The sequence below is a fragment of the Ascaphus truei genome, chromosome 4 (assembly GCF_040206685.1).
Source record: "Ascaphus truei isolate aAscTru1 chromosome 4, aAscTru1.hap1, whole genome shotgun sequence".
NCBI lineage: Eukaryota > Metazoa > Chordata > Amphibia > Anura > Ascaphidae > Ascaphus > Ascaphus truei.
Genome location: NC_134486.1, coordinates 402,002,358 through 402,022,357, shown reverse-complemented (window position 1 = coordinate 402,022,357; position 20,000 = coordinate 402,002,358). Strand labels below are relative to the sequence as shown.

General features: G+C 43.9%; 1 protein-coding gene across 2 annotated transcripts in view; it reads left to right on the top strand.

The window, feature by feature from the left end:
• Positions 1–20,000, top strand: part of ELP3 (elongator acetyltransferase complex subunit 3) — a 188,122-nt gene that overhangs the window by 121,615 nt on the left and 46,507 nt on the right. For both annotated transcript variants that reach the window (XM_075598659.1, XM_075598657.1), the window contains exons 11-12: positions 15,112–15,202; positions 18,599–18,664. In XM_075598659.1, the coding sequence (XP_075454774.1) occupies positions 15,112–15,202; positions 18,599–18,664 (157 nt within the window). The remainder of the gene's footprint in view (positions 1–15,111; positions 15,203–18,598; positions 18,665–20,000) is intronic.

The following is a 20,000-nucleotide window of genomic DNA, read 5'->3' as shown; positions in this document are numbered from 1 at the left end:
GTCATGAAGATGGCAGAAGATATTAAGTATTTTAATCAATCTGGCACACAAGGGGTTAACGCCGGGTACAAATTGTCTTAGAAATACAAGAATTGTTTTTCTGGCCTGTTAAAAGCCTTGACCAGGCCTAGTTTCTAGGAGTTATAGAATATAGAGATAAGGACGTCTGTTTTGCCAGAAGGGATTGAAATATGGCTTTCCTGACACTAGAATAAACAGGAGACTATTATAAGTACCTTCAAAGACATTCTTCAGAGTGTTCTGGGTTGCGGCTAAGGAAGTATTCCCCCAAAGAGTAAATATATTACATATGAAGATACAGCAGGGCCCCACTAATACGACGGGTTCCGTTCTGAGGACTCGCCGGAAAGCGTAACCGGCGATTTTCGTTGGGTGCGCAATGCGCCGTTCTGCGCATGTGTGACATCGGGAAACCCCTCCATTCTGCGCATGCGCAACCCCGGACCGGCCCGTTCTGCGCATGCGCGGACTTGGCGGCCCTCTTCTCGGCACCGCCGTATCGGCGGAGTGCCGAGAAGCGGGGCCTTCCTGTATCTTGAGCCGGACAGCAATTTGCAAGAACAACGAATAGATATTCGTAACCGTTGCAATGAAACGGTTGCAATATGGCCAAACCCTTCATGTTTAGGGTGTGACACGGTACAGATATCCATTTGTCGCTTAAATATAGGCGCAAGCCGGTCAAAATGAGTCTCGTTACATTTGGCAAACTAGCCTGAACCTATTGCTATGAATCACATTACTCCAGTTATTACAGTATAGGAATACAGTTATGAGGTCTTTTACATTTTGAAGACAACTTATGTCACCAGGAAGGATTTTCTTTCTTTTAAGTCATAAAAATGTCACCCTAGTGGCTGATTGATGATATGTGTGGGCTTACATTGTTTACAATGGGAGAAGAATGGTATATAGGTCTTACCATGAAGCTAGGAAATGAGAATTTAACAGATATGTTTGGGATCAGGCACGTGAAGTATCACCTTTTCTACTCCAGTGATCTCTATGAGACAGGACCTATGGCATATGGTAATGTACAGTATAGGGATTTCTGCTTATGTTTATCCTGTTATTTTAAGAAACTGCCTTCATTTATTATGATACTGTTCTTGTAATGATCTTTTTCTGTAACATAATAAGGATTATATTTTTCTATAATGGCAAACCTGAACTTTATTAAGTAATACTTTGTGCTCTGATTGAGCTGCTGCACGCTTTGTAGAGAGTATTTACATTTTCAGACACATTTTGCAACAACAGATTTTTTTTCTGTATTAAGTGCATAGTTTTTTTCTTAATTAACAGGGGCCATTAGACTCTGCAAATTATATTTCATATTTCTTTTGGGGTGGCAGCATATTAACTGTACATATTGTGACAGAGTAAGCGTAAATATTAACTAATTTGAAGTAGGAGAAAGGTGGGGCAGTGAGTTGGCCTTGTGTATTATCCTTGGTTGCATATATATATATATTTGCATATTTCTTAGGTGGTGACAGCGGATAGATATGATTGCAATTGAGTAAGGGGTTAATATTAACTTATTGAAAGTACTTTGCGCAGGAGAAAGGTGATTTGGCTAGAGTAGCCGTGTGTATTAACCCAGGTTGCATATCTAAGTCACGAGCTCACAAGTGTGCTGTTCGTGACAGATGGTATATTGGGACGGATTGAGGGCAGATTATTAGTCATTTGAGGGTCCACGCGTGGAGAAAAGTGACTCGGCTAGAGAGATGTGTATATTGACCCTTGTCCCATATACAGGTCACGTGCTCACAAGGGTGCCGCACGTGACGGCGCTCTTTAAAACTTCTGATCTGGTAAAAAATGGCTAACGTTTATCTCTAAGGTGCTAAACCTGATTAAAAACTAATAACATTTTGTGTAGTATGGAGGTATTTTATTTTTTTTATTAATAAGGGGCCCTTTTTTCTCTCTCAACCTTGTTCTTTATCATTTTTAAACCCTTTGCTTCCAAAGAAAAGATGTTCTAGTACAGCGGTGCGCAAACTGTGGGGCGCGACCCCAAGGGGGGGCGCGACACTGCCGACGGGGGTCACGGGGTTTACAGAGGCCCCGCGCGCTTCCCGAAGGCACTTAAATTAAGTGCCGGGGGAGCTGCAGGGCCTCTGTAAACCTAACTTACCGTGGCTCCGGCGGCTTCCTCCCTGCGGCGCCATGGCAACGCGGCGTCAAAATGACGCTGCGAGGTCATGTGACGTCACGTTGCTATGGCAACGTGACGTCATTACGCCGGAGCGCGGGTAAGTTGGGGTTGGGGGGGGCGCGGGAGCGAGGGGACAGCCGTCAGGGGGGCGCAGGGAAAAAAGTTTGCGCCCCCCTGTTCTAGTATTTGTGGTCATTTGCTTCCAGTTTTCTGGACCCACATATTCCTCTCTAGCTTCCATACCAACCAGAGATTCAGCAGACACAGAAAGATTCAGTGATGCTTCAGTATGGGAATGGAAGGTGGTTAACAGTGCAGAAGTTTTTAAATATCTCTATGTATGCAGAAAAGATCTCAAAGTGCAGTCCCTTCCAAATATGACTGACCTTGGAAGTGATCTTAATGTGGTTTCGTTTAAAAAAAGGAGCAAAGCATTCAATAGCCTAGATGTGGGTTTTGTTTGTGTTTTTTAATGTCAATTCTGTAGTATTAGATAATACTGCATTTAAAAAAAAAAGCAACATTTCAACTCTAAATGCTATTTTTAATTAGTTGTAATACACTGAGCATCCTTTGATTCCTATAGCGGGGTTTAGCACACTTCCCAGCAGTGCAAGATCTTTTGCAACACTTTCCTGTTTATTGATAATTTGTTGCCAATATTCCCAGCAGTTTGAGCTGCAGACTGTAACAATACACAATGTTACCTTGGTCATCTCAGGATGCATTGTAGCTGCTGAGTTAGGCTGAGTCCATGGTGACTCAGCCCGTGCGGTGGCGTGCTGAGACCCGCTTTCCCTGGCCTTGGTTAGCGCGCTGTCCGGGGGCGTGTCGGGGGGCGGGCCAGTGACGTTACGGAGCTGGTTCGCCCTCATTGGGCGAACCGCTCACGTGATCAGCCCTGCGCTCCCGTGAGTGCGCAAATGTAAAATTTTCTAAAGACCTACGCTTCCGCACGCATGCGGAAGCCCCTGCTATAGCCGCTCTCATTGCGACTGCAGGGGCTCACTGGTAAGTGAGAGCGCGCCTCAGCACGGGTCAGCGCCTAAGCGCTGACCATGCCCGAGGCCTTACACTGACTGAAGGATTGATTGAAACTAAAAGGCAGCCATTACGTGAAACCGAGGGAAGCAGGATCTTTGCTGACAGCTGACAGCTTAATTTTATTTGTTTTTATTAAATGCCACATTTATTCAAAGGAAAAAAAAAAACCATATATATTATTCTTGGTATTTTTTAAAGTGCGGTGTGTAATGTCTCTTGAAAGCAAGATTCCACACTGCTTTTTCTCCCCCCGTTCAGAGCGGTCTGATCCAGGGTCCGCCAGAGCCAAACTAGATTAAACGCTGGAGACCCATCCCGCTTCTCAAAATATCTTACTTTTTAAATATCCCATTAGAATAATATGAATACTAGACAGCTCCAGGATCAGCAATAGAAAGCCACGTCAACATCTCCTGATGCTGTGGCGACTTCCAGTTGTCCTCTCAGATAAGTATACTCGGCAGCGGATTTCAAAATTTGCCACCCCATGGCAATTGCCGGTGTGGCCGCCGCCTCCCTGCCGCCCTTGTGCTTCTTTGGAATCGCCGCATCAAATGACGCTGCGGACGTCACCAACATGACGTCGTACGGTGGCGCGTTGCCATGGGAACGCAACAGCGTGACATGACGTTGCCAGGACAATGAGACGCCGTGTGACATCACTTTGGGGACGTCAGCAACATCATTTTGCGCTGGGATTCTAAAGGAACAGGAGCGCGGCAGAAAGGAGGCAGCCACACAGGCAAGCATCTTCCCACTAGCTTCCAGAGGCCTGAGAGCGCGGCAAAATTATATGGGGGCGGAAATTTTTGCCGCCCCAAGATGTTGCCACCTTAGGCCCGGGCCTAATGGGAAATCTGACACAGAGTATAGTTATTGTGGAGTTGTGTTTTTATTTTATTTTTTTAAATGTTAAAGACACATTTGTCTAATTTGGAGTTCCACAGAGGTCAGAGGCACTGTTGTTCATCATCAGATTAAAATCAAGATATTGCAAAGTTTCCTGTGAGATTTCCAGGAGATTCCTGCTTTAAAGATGTCCCGTGTATATGATGGTACATACACTATACTATCCTTTTAGTTACATTTGTATCATGGATCAGTGGAAGACAGATTTGCTTTCACTAGAAATGCTCTGAGCAGATAACCGTGTGGCGTAACAAGATTTATTTGCTGCAACATCTTCCAGAGTGCGATTTGTCTTTTGCAAAGTACCCTGGAGTATTTCGTACTGAGTAGAATCTTGCAAGGAAAGATCAATTAATTCTCCAGTGTACTGTTCTATTCATGTTGATAAGTGGTTGCAGATCTTTGTTAAATAAAGTGGCTTTGACACCCTTTTACTCAGCTGTTGTATGCCCGCCCAGTAACTTTTGTTAGTGTGCTTGTCTTGATGCTGATCAGTGAATACCATAAGGGGACCCTAAATGGTGCACTTTACGTTAACCACATTATTTTAGTGCGTCAATGAAATGAAAGCAGTTGACACAATAGCTCTCTTCTATATATATTTTTTGAACCGCTTCCCTGTCAGAGGGGTCTGCAATGCATTGCATTTCCCTGAAGTAGAAACCAGCAGTTAATTTCACGACTGCCGGATTATTTCTATCCTTGCCTATTTCTAAGTAGCCTTATACAGTATTTTGGGGGGAAATAGATACTTCATACTGCACAATGCTAAGCGCATGGTATCACTATACTCTGGATCAGGGATTTTCAACCGGGGTTCCGTGAGCACCCCTCGGGGGTCCGCGGCTGCCGGGGGGGGGGGGGAGGAAGCTGGGACAACTCTCCCACCTGTCCTAGGCCTTGTGGCGCGGCGGCATCCCACGCAGCAGTAACCCGACAGCTCCAGAGCTCAGCAGCAGCCGCTCGGTCACTGTGAACCTTCCTCTCCCTGCTCCTGTCGGCACCAGAAATCGTGTTCCACTTCTGGCTGACAGGAAAAGGTACTGTATGGTGGCTCTCTACATACTGTACGCTATCCAACCCAATAATGACTTTCATAACCGCTAACTTCTCCAAGCTGGAAATGAGCGGTCTAAGGCCTCAGACCATAGTAGTAGTTATTCTGTCTAGGACCATGATCTTGTTTGCTAATGATGACTTGTACTGGTAGCTGCGGCATTGTAGCTTCTTTCCGGTCATTGGACCAAGAACCAGGAGTAATTCCTGCCACAGTAACGCTGCTGGACAGTAGTGTTTGGTCTCTTTCAGACAAAACAATTGCTCACATTCGCAGCCCCACAATAAATAGCTATATCTATCAGCGGCTGCGCTTTCTGATGTTGAACATATCTCCGAAGAAGAGACCCGTGAGGCATTAAAAGCTATGTGTATTACAGTGGCGAAAAAAAGTTTGGGAACCACATCGCATTTTAACATATTTCAAACCTAAATGTTATTAGATGTTAATCTAAATCCTAATAATAGGTCAAGATAACCTGATCAAACAAAAGATACAACAACATGATACTTTTTCAAAATGTATTTATCCACAAATGATTCAACATTCAGTATCCATGTGTGAAAAAGTATATGAACCTTTAGATTCAGTAGCTGGTGGCGCCCCCTTGAGCAGCAATGACTTCAATGAAGCGTTTCCTGTAACTACTGGTCAGTCTCTCACATCGGTTTTGAGGCATTTTGGGCCATAGCTCCTTACAGAACTGCTTCAACTCGGTGACATTTGAGGGCTTCCTTGCATTTCGATGGGGTTTAGGTCCGGACTTTGATTAGGCCATTCTAAAACACGGAATTTCTTCTTCTGCAGCCATTATTTTGTAGATCTGCTTGTATGTTTCCGATCATTGTCTTGCTGCATGTCCCACTTTGGCTTCAGCTCAAAGATGGATGGCCTGACATTCTCTAGAATCGTCTGATGCAATGCAGAATACATGGTTGTGTCAATGATGGCAAGTCATCCAGGTCCTTTAGCAGCAAAGAAGCTCCAAACCATCATACTCCCAATACTATGCTTGACGGTTGGGATAAGGTTCTTCTGTTTGAACGCAGTTTTCGCCAAACATAACGTATCTCATTGAGGCCAAAAAATCCTAGCTTTGACTCGTCTGTCCAGAGAACATTGTCCCAGAAGTCTTGTGGCTCATCTACGTGCTCTTTGGCGAACTTCAGATCGGCAGCAATGTTCTCTTTAAAGAGCAGTGGATTCTTCCTGGCTATCCTTCTATCAACACCATTCTTGTTCAGTCTTTTTTGAGTTATGAACACTCACTTTAGCCAAGACGAGAGTGGCCTGCAGATCCTTGGATGTTACTCTGGGCTTCTTTGTGACTTTCTGGATGATTTGCTGGTTTGTTCTTGGGGAGATTTTGGTAGGATCACAACTCCTGGGTAGAGTGACTATTTTCTTGAACTTTCTCCATTTCTGACATTGCATTGGTGGAGCCCCAAATCCTTATAAATGGTTTTGTAAAACGTTCTAGACTGATGAGCATCAATAACTGCGTTTCTGAAGTCCTCAGATTCTTTTTGATTGTGGCATGACATGTTTCCACACACCTAATTTATTTCTAAAAATGTTTTACAAGGAAGTAATACATTGAGAGTTACCTCTCGTTCTCAAGTATGTCCTGGGCTCAGAGTTATAACAATACATGGTTACATTAAAAGAACAGAGGCTTTACAGTCAATTCACAGACATTTCATGGACAGATAGAGTTGGAAAATTGGGTACAGGGGATGAAGGGCTGGTGAGTTTCAGATTTGAAATAGAGAAGCTTTAACATCAGCAAACGTCTCACCCTTTAGCTGCGCCAAAGGCTATCCGTATGGTGAAGACCGAACTCACAAAGTTTCTGATGTTTATATAGAGTGGGACCTCTCAAACTCACACCCGAAGATCTACCTAATTATTTAAACACCTGATTCTAATGATCCCCCTTTAATTTAGCTGATAAAACAAGGATTTCACTTACTTTTTCACATACCCTGACTTAATTACTCCATTGTTTGTCTAATTCATACATCATCTTGTTTCAAGACAGGTAATTGGTTAACATACACCCTATTGGATATTTAATTATCATTGAGGTTCACAAACCTTTTCTCGCCACTGTATGTTTGAATACCTGTACTGTATGTGAATAACTCTCTTGTTGGTCCATTAAAACAAGTTACTTTATGAGAAGTGTACCCTTCTGTTGGAACAGTACGACTGCTAGGATTTTGCATGACATCTCTTTCCTGACCAGCGAATACCTGATATATGTCCTTATGTAAACATTCCAAAACTTAGCGGCAATCACTATCGCACAAAGTTAATTAGTGGAAAGCTGAAAAAAGAACTTGGTCATGAGTGCATTCTTGGCGCCCGAGGTGGGATCTATACGGTTAGGGACGTTATCATAAACTAAAATAATCCCATCAATAATTCCAAGACTGCAGCACATTGTAGAGTTATGCATTTCAACGGTCCCAGACACGGCAGAGGTAACAATAATTGCTTAATAAACATCTTATTGCAATAGCATAATTAACAAAAAATTCATATTTCGCTTCACTGTGTTATGAAATCAGAACTTTGTTTTTATTTTGCTGTTGCTGGTTCATTTCAAAACCAGAAGTACTTGTAAACAATGTGCTATTGCTATGTATTTAGTGGCTTATGAAGTGAGCACAATTATGATGCTGTTGCAGATCTGCAGTTCTGCATATTATTTCTCCTTAGGTCTCTGTTGTGCTTTTGCAGACTCCAAAGCACATATCTGGGAAAAATACTTTCACGCCTATTAATATGTAGAACTTCAAAAGATCTCATTTCACATGAGAACGGTTTCCACTCTTAGACGGAAACGTCAACTTTTTAGCAAAACATTTTATATGCTCTCTTTCTCATGGCCTTTAAAGGTGAACTAACTTCAGCAATGGAAAAATTCTCATTAGAAATAATTAAACGAGCTTGTAGTCGGACCTCACTCCTCTTTCTTCTATAAAGAAAACGGCAGGAATGTGAAAAGTGATTAATGGCGTAAATAAAGTGGCACCTGAGTAAAAGTGACACTAGGATGACACGCCAAGACCCCCCACTGGGGAACCTCATGGTACTCCATGTATATCCCCCTCTTGTGGGTGGGACACATCACAGGACCATATAGAGGGGACCTATTTTGTAAAAGTGACCCTTCCCTAACTGGAAAATAATAATAATAATAGCATGTTTTTGTATAGCGCTGCTAGTTACACGTAGCGCTTTACAGAGACATTTTGCAGGCACAGTCCCTGCCCCGTGGAGTTTACAATCTATGTTTTTGGTGCCTGAGGCACAGGGAGATAAAGTGACTTGCCCAAGGTCACAAGGATCCGACACCAGGAATTGAACCAGGCTCCCCTGCTTCAAACTCTCAGTGCCAGTGTGTCTTTTACTCACTGAGCCACTCCCTCTCGCAATAGCAAGTAGCAAAGATGGTCCTACTACTACACACAGAGCTTCACACTAACAGGACTCACGCTATAAACAGTAAGATCCGACATCTGTCTTCTCCTGGGATCTGCACCTAGAAGGTTTTACACCACCATATATACTAGCAGTGACATCACTAATCACCATGCCTACTGGGAGAGTGGTTTTAATTTTACTTTGCACCTTATTATTCAGTGACATGTTGGACATCATTTACAAGGTGTATGTGGCTAGTTACTCTACGCCAGGTGATAACTACAGCGTTACACTCTAGCTACTCCTTATTGTTAACCCTCAAGGATCCATTAACCCCTTAAGTAAATAGTTATCTCAAGGGGGGTGGTTACAACAATATTAAAATATTACAGGTGGGCGGCTTGTTGAAACATAGTGCGAAAACATCAGCCTTTAGAGACTGGATTAAGGATCCCTTCTGCGACACCCCAGAGTTCACAGGTTTCTTATTTAACTCTTTTGTGGTGGGTAGAAGTTTCTCAGGTCCTACTGTTGGTAGTTTGGCGGGAGATATCCTCACCAAGTTAAATGAGGTGATCCGTTCTTTCAATCATGGGTATGGTTTGCACCCCACAAACTCCCACAATTTGTCTGAATCTAGCGTTTCCCACCCATAGACATTTAATATGGCGGCTGCTGCTGGAGGAGCCGATGGGGAGGTCCAACAAAGTTTTAGAACATTTGAGATTGGTAAACGACCCTGCGATAAGAGCCTGGTTATTCTTAGTTTTATTAAATAGCTGATATACCCGGCGTTGCCCGGGATGTAAAGTTACCGCTCCCCTCCCTCTCTGTCCCCTCCCCCTCTCTCCCCTCCCCCTCTCTCACCCCTCCCTCTCTCTCCCCCCTCCCTCTCTCTCCTCCCCCCCCTCTCTCTCTCTCTTCCCCTGTTTCCCCCCTCTCTGTTTGTCCCCCACTCACATCAATCCGCCGCCCCCCCCCCCCCCCATTTACAGGTCCGGTACCTACTCCCCCCCATTTACAGGTCCGGTCCCCCACCCCCCTTACAGCTCCGTTCTCCCCCCCCCCTTTACAGCTCTGTTCCCCCCGCCTTTACAGCTTCATGCAGTGTGTGCGTGTGTGCGTAAGTCAGTGTGTGTGTGGCGAGTGTGTGCGTGAGTCTGTGTGTGTGTGTGTGTGTACGTCAGTCTGTGTGTGCGCGCGTCAGTCAGTCTGTGTGTTTGTGTGTGTGTGTCAGCCAGTGTGTGTGTGTGTGTGTGTGTGTACGTCAGCCAGTCAGTGTGTGTGTGCGCGTCAGTCTCTGTGTGTGTGTGTGTGTGTGCGTGCGCGCGTGCGCGCGTCAGTCTCTGTGTGTGTGTGTGTGGCAGTCAATGTACAGTATATATGTGTGGCAGTCAATGTATGTGTGTGTGGCAGTCAATGTATGTGTGTGTGTGTGTGTGTGTGTGTGTGTGTGTGTGTGTGTGTGTGTGGCAGTCAGTGTGTGTGTGTGTGTGTGTGGCAGTCAGTGTGTGTATGTGTGTGTGGCAGTCAGTGTGTGTGTGTGGCAGTCAGTTCGTGTGTGTGTGTGTGTGGCAGTCAGTGTGTGTATGTGTGTGGCAGTCACTTTGTGTGTGTGTGTGTGTGTGTGTGTGTGTGTGTGTGTGTGTGTGTGTGGCAGTCAGTCAGTCAGTCAGTTTGTGTGTGTGTGTGGCAGTCAGTCAGTGTGTGTGTGTGTGTGTGTGTGTGTGTGTGTCAGTCAGTTTGTGTGTGTGGCAGTCAGTTCGTGTGTGTGTGTGTGGCAGTCAGTTCGTGTGTGTGTGTGTGGCAGTCAGTCAGTGTGTGTGTGTGGCAGTCAGTGTGTGTGTGTGGCAGTCAGTGTGTGTATGTGGCAGTCAGTGTGTGTGTGGCAGTCAGTTCGTGTGTGTGTGTGGCAGTCAGTGTGTGTGTGGCAGTCATTGTGTGTGTGGCAGTCATTGTGTGTGTGGCAGTCATTGTGTGTGTGTGTGTGTGTGTGTGTGTGTGTGTGTGTGTGTGTGTGTGTGTGGCAGTCATTGTGTGTGTGTGTGTGTGTGTGTGTGTGTGTGTGTGTGTGTGTGTGGCAGTCAGTTCATGTGTGTGTGTGGCAGTCAGTTCGTGTGTGTGTGTGGCAGTCAGTTCGTGTGTGTGTGTGGCAGTCAGTTCGTGTGTGTGTGTGTGTGTGGCAGTCAGTTCGTGTGTGTGTGTGTGTGTGTGTGTGGCAGTCAGTTCGTGTGTGTGTGTGTGTGTGTGGCAGTCAGTTCGTGTGTGTGTGTGTGTGTGTGTGTGTGTGTGTGTGTGTGTGTGTGTGTGTGTGTGTGTGTGTGTGTGTGGCAGTCAGTTCGTGTGTGTGTGGCAGTCAGTTCGTGTGTGTGTGTGTGTGTGTGTGTGGCAGTCAGTTCGTGTGTGTGTGTGTGTGTGTGTGTGTGTGGCAGTCAGTTCGTGTGTGTGTGTGTGTGTGGCAGTCAGTTCGTGTGTGTGTGTGTGTGTGGCAGTCAGTTCGTGTGTGTGTGTGGCAGTCAGTTCGTGTGTGTGTGTGGCAGTCAGTTCGTGTGTGTGTGTGGCAGTCAGTTCGTGTGTGTGTGTGGCAGTCAGTTCGTGTGTGTGTGGCAGTCACTTTGTGTGTGTGTGTGTGTGTGTGTGTGTGTGGCAGTCAGTTTGTGTGTGTGTGTGGCAGTCAGTTTGTGTGTGTGTGTGTGTGTGTGTGTGTGGCAGTCAGTTTGTGTGTGTGTGTGTGTGTGTGTCAGTGGGGCAGTCAGTTTGTGTGTGTGTGTGTGTGTGGCAGTCAGTTTGTGTGTGTGTGTGTGTGTGTGTGTGTGTGTGTGTGTGTGTGTGTGTGTGGCAGTCAGTTTGTGTGTGTGTGTGTGGCAGTCAGTTTGTGTGTGTGTGTGTGTGTGTGTGGCAGTCAGTGTGTGTGTGTGTGTGGCAGTCAGTTCGTGTGTGTGTGTGGCAGTCAGTTCGTGTGTGTGTGTGTGTGTGTGTGTGTGTGTGTGTGTGTGTGTGTGTGTGTGTGTGTGTGTGTGTGTGTGTGTGTGTGTGTGTGTGTGTGTGTGTGTGTGTGTGTGTGTGGCAGTCAGTTCGTGTGTGTGTGTGTGTGGCAGTCAGTTCGTGTGTGTGTGTGTGTGTGTGTGTGTGTGTGTGTGTTTGGCAGTCAGTTCGTGTGTGTGTGTGTGTGTGTTTGGCAGTCAGTGTGTGTGTGTGTGTGTGTGTGTGTGTGTGTGTGTGGCAGTCAGTTTGTGTGTGTGTGTGTGTGTGTTTGTGGCAGTCAGTTTGTGTGTGTGTGTTTGTGGCAGTCAGTTTGTGTGTGTGTGGCAGTCAGTTTGTGTGTGTGTGTGTGTGTGGCAGTCAGTCAGTGTGTGTGTGTGTGTGTGTGTGTGTGTGTGTGTGTGTGAGTGTGTGGCAGTCAGTCAGTGTGTGTGTGTGTGTGTGTGTGTGTGGCAGTCAGTTCATGTGTGTGTGTGTGTGTGTGGCAGTCAGTTCGTACGTGTGTGGCAGTCAGTTCGTGTGTGTGTGTGTGTGTGTGTGTGTGTTTGGCAGTCAGTTCGTGTGTGTGTGTGTGTGTGTGTGTGGCAGTCAGTGTGTGTGTGTGTGTGTGTGTGTGTGTGTTTGGCAGTCAGTGTGTGTGTGTTTGGCAGTCAGTTTGTGTGTGTGTGTGTGTGTGTGTGTGTGTCAGTCAGTCTGGTGTTGCCCCCCCCCCCCCTCTCTCTTGACTGTCTCTGGGGGAGAGGTGAGGCGATGAACGGGGGGGAGAGGTGAGGCGGTGCGCGCAGCGGAACCGAGGGTAGCGGTGCAGGGGAGGCTGGCTTTTGTTGTGAACGGCGGGGGGGAGGGGAAGCGGCGGCGCCGAGGACCGTGTTTAGCGGTGTGACGGGGGGGGGGGGGGAGGAGAGCGAGAGAGTGAGGAGCGGGTGGAAGGGTGAGATCAGCGGCGGTGAGCTGAGGAGCGTGAGTAGCAAAGTAGTCAGTGTGTTGTCCCGCCAAGTGAGCTGCCAACTGCAAGTGAGCCCAAGAGGAGCACGCGGTGTGAGGGGCAGGCCCTGCTGTGACGTCAGCCCACCCTCAGGCCAATGAGCTGGGGGAGCCAATCACAGGGGGAACAAATACACACACAAACATTATTTCAGTCTTTTATATATATGTTTGTGTGTGTATTTGTTCCCCCTGTGATTGGCTTATTGGCTTTTATTAATGGATATCTATAGATAGATAGAGATAGAGATCGATATAGATAGATATCCATTAATAAAATATATTGTATTACATTTTTATGCACTGTCAAAATCCAGAAAGATATATATTTTTGAACATGTTTTGCTTTCACGGTTTTCTTTTTTTCTTTTTGTTTTTATACTGCTAAGCCTTTTTATTAATGTTTATTTTTGTTTTGTTTTTTTTTTAAACTAATACTATGCTTCGATTTTCTGGGCGCTCCAAAGGAGGGGAATATAATGACATATAGAGAATTATTCATTACACTGTGATCGTGCCAATTGCGGTACTAATCGCATGAAAACTCCCATTGAAGTTTAATGAATAACACTCACAGATTGTGCAAATCTGACTGAATAAAGGGTTTATGCAAGTTCATATTAACATTACTTTATTCCATTTTTTTAATGTATTTTGTTAACATTTAGACTGACATTTCTGTAATAAAAGGGAAGGATCATTTTGAGAGTATTGAATGGCTTGTTAAGCTATAACACAAAATGTGTTTTTATTTTTTTTATTAAAGTGTGAAATATATATATATTTCTAGTGACTCCTGAAAATGAGACTTCATTTTTATTAAATAAATAAAATGCTCCCTGCAGCATTAATTCTCCAGGTTTTGTCCTGCTGAAAGCAAAATATATTGTATGGCTTCATTATTTTGTTGGTATCACCATTTAAGGGGCTTATTCAATACTCAAACACTATGGATTTGTGAAGTTACTAGTTGAGGTGGACACGTTCTCATTTAAATGTTTCTTGCATTCAAAAGTGATGGCTCTCTCTGGGCTGTTTTTAGATCTAGAGTTTCTAAACACATTCACTAAGGGTACATGTGTTCAAGATGTGCCAGGTGAATCATGAAAGCTGAAAAGAAAGGAGATCTGACATCAGTACATGTAAAAGATGCCCTTCTTCATGCCTGTACATTCAGTAATTCAAACACTGTGCATTGGCATCATTTTGGATCATCTATGGTTTTGGGGGCTACCACACAAATTGGTGGTAGTTATTGCAGCAAGACTCAGACTAATGGGCACAGACGTCATTCTGTCAGTGGACAATGAGCCCATCCCTGGAGATAGCTTATCGCCATGTATAGATAGTGCTGCACAGTTGGTGTACCCCAGGGCTCTGTTCAAGGACTTCTACTTCCGTTGGTAATCTAATAGTCATTCACTTCAACCTCTATGCTGATGATACCCAAATCTACCTATCCTCTCGGGACCTCCCTTCCTCATGGAACAATCCACCAAAATTCTTGCACACTCCTATCCCGACTAGACTACTGCAACCTGCTTCTAAAGTTGTCACGTCCTCTGCCATCTGTCTCCTCTCCAGACCATTATAAATGCTGCTGCCAGGCTCATTTACCTAACTAACTGCTCCGCCTCCTCTGCTGCACCATTTTGCAAGTCCCTACATTTTGCTACACACACACACACACACACACACTTGAATTCAAGACACTTGTACTCTCTACATCCAGGTATTCTCCTACACGCAGTATACGTTCTGCTCTTGATCAACGTCTCTCTACCTCCCTTATTACTTCCTTTCGCTCCCACCCCCCTAACACATTCCCTTTTTGCACCCCAACTCTGGAATTCTCTACCGTGCATAATCAGACTGTTCCCTACCATGCATATATTTAAAAGTTCCACCGATTCAACACTCTTCTGACTGCTTTCTTTTTCTTTCATCCTAGGACCGCATACTTGGAGTCCTGGTGTTTATAGCCAAACCCCTACTAAGAAACTCCCACACACTATTCCTTGTGTCTTCACTCTCCTCCTCCTAGATTGTCAGCTGTTTGGTCCTTTCCACTGTCTGCTTGTCTTAACATAGATGTACTCCTTGGTCTTACAGTGGTATTGTCCTCCCTTCCACATTATACCACACTGTGGAATGTGTTGGCGGTATTCAAATAAAATTATACTGTACAGTTAAATTATTTGAAAGCACCCATTTCTAAGTGGGTCATGGATACATCTACTTGGGACGTAGGTCTCCTGCTATTTTATCCACAATGAGACAGAAATGTATTGCGTTATTGATTAATTCCATGTTATTCTGTCATATGGGTGTTTTGATGCTGTAAATACAGCAGCAACTTCTTTATAGAGCGTTCTATTCTCTGCAACTTCGAATCATGCTCATGTGTCCCTGTGCCGGCTAAAGATTAAGTAGTGTACAGACAGCATGTTGGATGTTAATTAAAACTGACTCTTAATATGTTGTTAATTTATTTTTAATCTAACTCTTTCCGTAGAGATATCCCAATGCCATTGGTTAGCTCGGGGGTGGAGCATGGCAACCTGAGGGAGCTGGCATTAGCCAGAATGAAGGATTTGGGCACTGAGGTAAGCAACGCAGATAACACATAGTCCTGGCTTTAAGGCAGTTAACCCATTCCCTGCATGTGTGTATATACAATACTTGTTAGGGCACAGTTATGTTAGGAAAAGAGTGATGCTTGAAAAATCGCTAGTGACGGACACGTGAACGCCAACTTGATTTATGTGAATCTCCATGATTTGAAGTCGGTCTTTCTGATATTTAATTATATAGACTGGTGGAGTCGCGCTAATAACGAACGGTCCATTCATTTCCCCCAAACCTCAAACTCTCTCTAATTCCGGCCCTTCGAGGTTAACTTCGAAACTACTTGGCAATTTTGCTTTTAAATGTGAAAAGTAAAGGTCAAATATACGACTCGCACACACGTGAGCCTGTTTTACACACCAACAGGCTTACAGACCTGGGCCTTGCATCCTAAGCACCGTCAGGGCAGCACCCGCAATAATGCCGTCCCTTCTTCAACTGATCATGTCTCTGCAGCAAAAAGTTGCTTTAGCGCAAGTCATACTGACAGACATGCGAAGAAGCTCATTTCAGGCAGATTTGGGATGGAAACGTTGAAAGTTTCTATAACTTACGTTACATAGTAGATGAGGTTGAAAAAAGACGTACGTCCATCAAGTTCAACCTATGCTAAATTTAGACAACGGATACCTTATCCTATATCTATACTTACTTATTGATCCAGAGGAGGAAGGCAAACAAAAAACCCCAGAGTCATATCATCCAATGATATCTCATAAGGGGGAAAATAAATTCCTTCCTGACTCCAAGAATTGGCAATCGGATTAATCCCTGGATCAACATCCTTCCCATGTATACTTATTTGGTATATCCCTGTATACCTTTCCCATCTAAAAAGATGTCCAACCTTTTTTTGAACAAATCTATTGTATCTGCTATCACAGTCTCCATGGGTAATGAATTCCACATGTTAACTGTCCTTACTGTAAAGAACCCTTTCTTATGTTGCTGGTGAAATCTCCTTTTCTCCAACCTTAAGGGATGTCCCCGAGTCCTTCGTACTGCCCGTGGGATGAATAGTTCTTTTGAAAGCTCCTTGTATTGTCCCCGAATATATTTGTATATAGTTATCATATCACCTCTTAGACGCCTCTTTTCTAATGTAAAAATATCTAATTTAGCTAGCCTCTCCTCATAAGTTAGATTGTCCATCCCCTTTATTAATTTGGTGGCTGTTCTCTGCACTCTCTAGTTCCATAATGTCTTTTCTTAGGATTGGTGCCCAAAATTGTACTCCATATTCAAGGTGTGGTCTTATTAATGCTTTGTAAAGGGGCATAATTATGTTTACTTTCCTTCCATCCATTGCCCGTTTGATGCAAGATAAGATCTTGTTTGCCTTTGCAGCTACTGCATGACTTTGGGCACTATTGCTAAGCCTGCTGCCTACAAGCACTCCTAAATCCTTCTCCAAGGATTCCCCCAATTTATCCCCATTTAATTTGTAAGTCGCCTTTTTATTCTTGCATCCCAAATGCATAACCTTGCATAATCTGTATTAAACCTCATCTGCCATTTACCTGCCCACGTTTCCAGTCTCTCCAAGTCCTTCTGAAGAGAAATTACATCCTTCTCTGATTCTATTACCTTACACAATTTAGTATCATCAGCAAAGATGGAGACTTTGCTCTTGATGCCAACCTCAAGGTCATTAATAAACAAGTTAAAAAGCAAGGGTCCCAGTACCAATCCCTGAGGTACTCCACTCACGACTTTAGCCTAACCTGAAAAAGTTCAATTTATGACAACCCTCTGTTGTCTGTCCTTTTAACCAGTTTTCAATCCAGGTGCATATATTATTACCTAGTCCAATTTTCTTTATTTTGTACACCAACCTCTTGTGTGAAACCGTATCAAAAGCCTTTGCAAAATCTAAGTAGACCACATCAACTGCATTACCCTGGTCTAAATTCCTACTTACCTCCTCAAAGAAACAAATAAGGTTAGTTTGGCATGATCTATCCTTCATAAATCCATGCTGACTATTACTAATAATGTTGTTTTCCATTTGGTATTCCTGAATATTATGCGTATTAAACCTTCAAGTAGTTTCCCTACTATTGAAGTCAGGCTTACAGGTCTGTAATTCCCCCTGTTGTGATCTAGCTCCCTTTTTAAATATAGGCACTACATCTGCTTTACGCCAATCTTGTGGTACTGAGCCTGTGGAAATGGAGTCCTTGAATATTAAATATAATGGTTTGGCTATTACTGAGCTTAACTCCTTGAGAACTCTTGGATGTATGCCATCGGGGCCAGGTGCCTTATTTATTTTTTCAAGCCGCTTATGAACTTCTTCCTCAGTTAACCAATTGTTCATTAATATGGAGATTGTGGCTTCCTCCTGCGGCACTACTATTGAACTTGATTCTTCCCTGGTAAACACAAAGGCAAAGAACTTGTTTAATACCTCTGCTTTTTCCTTATCTCCAATAATCCGCCTGCCCATCTGACACTGAAAGGGTCCTATATTTTCTTTTCTCATTTTTATGTTATTAAGGTACTTAAAGAACATTTTAGGGTTGACCTTACTTTCTATTGCAATCCTTTTTTCATTATCCATTTTTGCTAATTTGAGTGCCCTTTTGCAATTTTTGTTACATTCCTTATAATTCTGATAAGATGTCCCCGTCCCTTCCCTCCGTCCCGAATCTAAACGCCTTCCTCTTCTTGTCCATTTCCTCCCCTACCTGTTTATTTAGCCACATAGCCGTTGGTATAAGGACAGAGAAAGTAGAAACATGATCTATTGTGCAGCCTAATTTCAAAAGTCAATCTCTTTGATTAATAAGAATAGTTGGGCAGTGTCGGCACCCCCTGTGTTAAACTGCACAGAGCCAAGCAGAGGAAGGAGCTTAAAGATGCGGTCCTTGCAAGGGGCCCAGTTTTTTTTAATTCTGAGTGTTTGTACTTTTTTATTTAAACAAACTACTGCCTTTTGTATAATGTCATGGTGTCACAAACAGGAGGTTTCACAGCTGTATCCTCACGCCCCTCCTTTCCCAATTGTTAATGACTCTTTCACAGAGGGGGCTAAAATGAGAGGAAACAGTGGATTCACAAGCACTATCCCCAATGAAAATAACTTGCTTAAGAAACTAAAGCAACCAAATCTTAGCTTTACTCATGGTTACTTTTAAGTTCTTTACCAAATGGTGTTCTTTGTCAGATAACAGGGATTGTACGTTGACTGGCTTTTTCTTTATCTCTTTCTTAGTATAGAGTGACAAGACCGTGTCCAGTGAGACTCTGTAAAAAAATGGTGGCGCTCTCAAGCATGCTTCTCCAAAGGGAACACTGTTTATTATGTCAATATAATGTAACCTCAAGAGTATGTGCGCTTTGACGATAATGAAAGTTTGTTTTATATTTAGTGTCGGGATGTAAGAACGAGAGAGGTGGGAATTCAAGAGATTCATCACAAAGTCAGGCCCTATCAGGTGTGTATCTTTAAAGATTTTACGGACAGGTTGAATTTCATATTGACAAAATTAAATAGTTAATTGGTCTTTTGCATGCATACAGGTGCATCAACATACAAATATTCGAATGTGACACAGAAAAAATCTTAAAATCCACTTGTGTTTATTAAAATCCATTAAAAACATTAACAGAAATTACATTTTGTTATACATCTGATTAGTTAATTTGTTTGATTTTTCAATCGTTCCTATGGAGTGCTTGTTCTGGAGATTTCACTGCACACGTGGACATGTTAAAACAGGAAAATGTACAAGAAAATTGGAAACCAGATCTACACATTCTTCATCTAGGCCCGTATAAGTGCAGAATGCATGTCACCTAGAAGACAGGAATTAATCTTATCACATTTCCACGGCCTAGTACTCCAGAATAGGCCAAAAAGGAAATCTGAAGAGGCGAAAACAAGCTACCTACTGTACTCTAGATGTGCAAAATGGATAGGGCTGCTTTTTCGTGCCCATATGCAAGACTGTAGTACACATGGACAATGCTGGCAAATGTGTCCCTTCACATGTATGACACCTATAAGGGTATAAAGATCCCCGTCATGTACATTTGTCAGGGCTACCTTAGATATGTTCCACTTCTAAGAATCTTTTCTTCTGCCTAACTCAGTGACGTCAATTACATGTGGGATTACTCTTTTCAGCTGTGGGTAGAATTTTGACACCTGGATATAAAGGTGTCGCTCTCCCTGAGGTTTGTTTTTCTTGTACTGCCTTACCTGATTGAAGTGTTGACTGCAGTGGAATCCCGTGCGCTCAGCTCGGCGGCGCTATCTTTGTTTTTCCTTTTGTCTGCTGCTGCTGGCTGCCCGCAGCTGAAGTGGGAGAGATCTGGGGTCCCCAGCTTCGGGGTTTTCTTCTGGAACATCCCCGCTAGTTCCCCCGACTGGTAGTATCCCGCGGGTCCGATCGGTGCGGCGATCAGGGGGTATAATTGATTATTACGGCAGAGTGCTGGAGCCTGAGGCTGCGTGCATCCGCGTTGATGTCACGCGCGTGCCCCTCTGTAGCCTTTTGGAGCAGTGATCCATAGGACTTGAGTCAGAAGATTCCGCAATTAATTTTAATTCTTTGTAAACGAGCAAGCGCAAACCTTAATTGGTTGCTAAGAAAGGCAAATGTAGAAAGAGTAAAATCTCTACTTTTTACCAGAGAGGGTCTCATTGACTACAGATGCAAGCCACCGGGGATTTGCAGGATTTAGTTACTTAAGGGAAGTGAAATCTAAGAGAACGAACCCGGTCTTTTACTACTCTGGAACGTTGACAATATGGCAGCGCTTATTTAC